This window comes from Galeopterus variegatus, unplaced genomic scaffold, assembly GCF_000696425.1.
Source record: "Galeopterus variegatus unplaced genomic scaffold, G_variegatus-3.0.2 Scaffold11128, whole genome shotgun sequence".
Classification (NCBI taxonomy): Eukaryota; Metazoa; Chordata; class Mammalia; order Dermoptera; family Cynocephalidae; genus Galeopterus; species Galeopterus variegatus.
The window spans coordinates 45,191-46,957 of NW_007737239.1; the positions used below are offsets into that span (position 1 = coordinate 45,191).

Genomic DNA, 1,767 nt, shown 5'->3' on the forward strand with positions numbered 1-1,767 from the left:
TTTTTTTTTTTTTTTACTTGAATATCTTTTTTTTTTTTTTTTTGGTCACGGAGATATTTAAATCCTAATTAATATACATTTGTTGATATTTTCTTGAAGATATATACAAGGTGGGTGCGTATCTCATGGCCCTTGATACAGTAGATGACTGGGTTGAGCACAGGAGGAAGCAACAAGTAGACATAGCCCATGACAACATGAACCACAGGTGGAACATGCTTCCCAAAACGGTGAATGATGGACACTCCCAACATGGGGATGTAGACCAGCAGCACAGCACAGATGTGGGAAACACAGGTGTTGAGGGCCTTGGCTCGCTCTTCCTGGGAGGCAATACCTAGTACGGTGGTAAGGATCTTCACATAGGAGAAAAGGATGAGCACAGAATCAAAACCAAATGTGATGATAATGACAATGAGACCTAAGATGCTGTTCATACGGTGGTCAGAGCAGGAAAGCTTAATGATATCTGGATGCAGACAATAGGAATGGGAAAGTACACTGGCCTCGCAAAATCTGAGTTGCTTAATGAGGACAGGGGCTGGGATGAGGACAATGATGGCCCGCAACACAAGCCCTACAGAAATGTTCACAATGGTAGCACTGTTCAGGATGGCAGTGTATCTGAGAGGATTGGTTATGGCCACGTAGCGGTCAAAAGCCATAGATAATAGGATACCTGACTCCATCATAGAGAAGATGTGGATAAAGTACATCTGTGCAAGGCATGCATCAAAGTGTATTTCACGAGCATTGAACCAGAAGAGCTTAAGCACTGTAGGTAAGGTGGTGGCACAGAGACCCAGGTCACTGACTGCCAGCATGGAAAGAAAGAAGTACATGGGTTTGTGAAGCGATCGTTCCACCCAGATTACTACCAATATGATGCTGTTGCCCATAATGGCAATTAGGTATGAAACACAGAAGAAGATGGAGAACTGAGGATGATAATGTTCCAAGCCAGAGAAGCCAGAGAGCAGCAAAGGTCGAAAATTACTGTTGTTGTAAAGTCTCATAATAGATGTGCTCAAGTACTAAATCTTTATTCTTGAAATGACAATGAATAAGTTGTTACACTATCATAATTACCATCAAAAACTTTATCTTCTTTTTAACCATTTGTTCTATCTACTTTATCCTGATTACTTACAATCAGACCTTATAATAAACTTATATACAATCTATAGTCACTTACTGAGTCAGACATTGATTTTAGAAACATTGAGTATAAACACAAATCACAATTTTCAGTTTTGAATATGTGATCCTTCTTAAACTTATTATCTTGCATAATAGACATATACTATCCTACATAAAAAAGTCAATGAACAAACTATAGCCATGCTTTCAAATACATATTTTTTCTGATTGCATATTTAAAACATATTACTTATAGAAAATGCAAGACTAATGAATGTAAAGAAAAAATAAAAAAGAAATTTAAACAATAATATAATTTTACTGCATATATTTCATTTGTCTGCATATATGAATGTGTAAAATTTCATTGCTTTGACAAAATAGTCAAATTCTAGGCATCAAATGTTTTAAATATCCTGTGACTTTCAACATGATTATATCATGGCTAAATAATCTAATTTTTTAAATTTAGATTTACTTTAATTTAACTTTTAAATTTTTGTCCAGATATACACAAGGAAGGACACAATGATAAATTACTATATCTGCTTGAGGAAACAAAATTACTTTTTAAAAATTAATTGATGAATATAATAATTTGGAAGTTATAATAAAATGTATAACAGG

At 35.0% G+C, this 1,767-nt stretch overlaps 1 protein-coding gene across 1 annotated transcript; it reads right to left on the reverse strand.

The window, feature by feature from the left end:
- Positions 1-68: 68 nt before the first annotated feature.
- Positions 69-1,016, reverse strand: LOC103610430 (olfactory receptor 51L1-like). The gene has a single exon (XM_008594601.1). The coding sequence runs from the start codon at positions 1,014-1,016 to the stop codon at positions 69-71; it is 948 nt and encodes a 315-aa protein (XP_008592823.1).
- Between the last annotated feature and the right edge of the window lie 751 nt (positions 1,017-1,767).

What these genes read in the sequence shown, in the direction of transcription:
- LOC103610430 (XM_008594601.1), bottom strand. Translation starts at nt 1,016, where the DNA reads ATGAGACTTTACAACAACAGTAATTTTCGACCTTTGCTGCTCTCTGGC.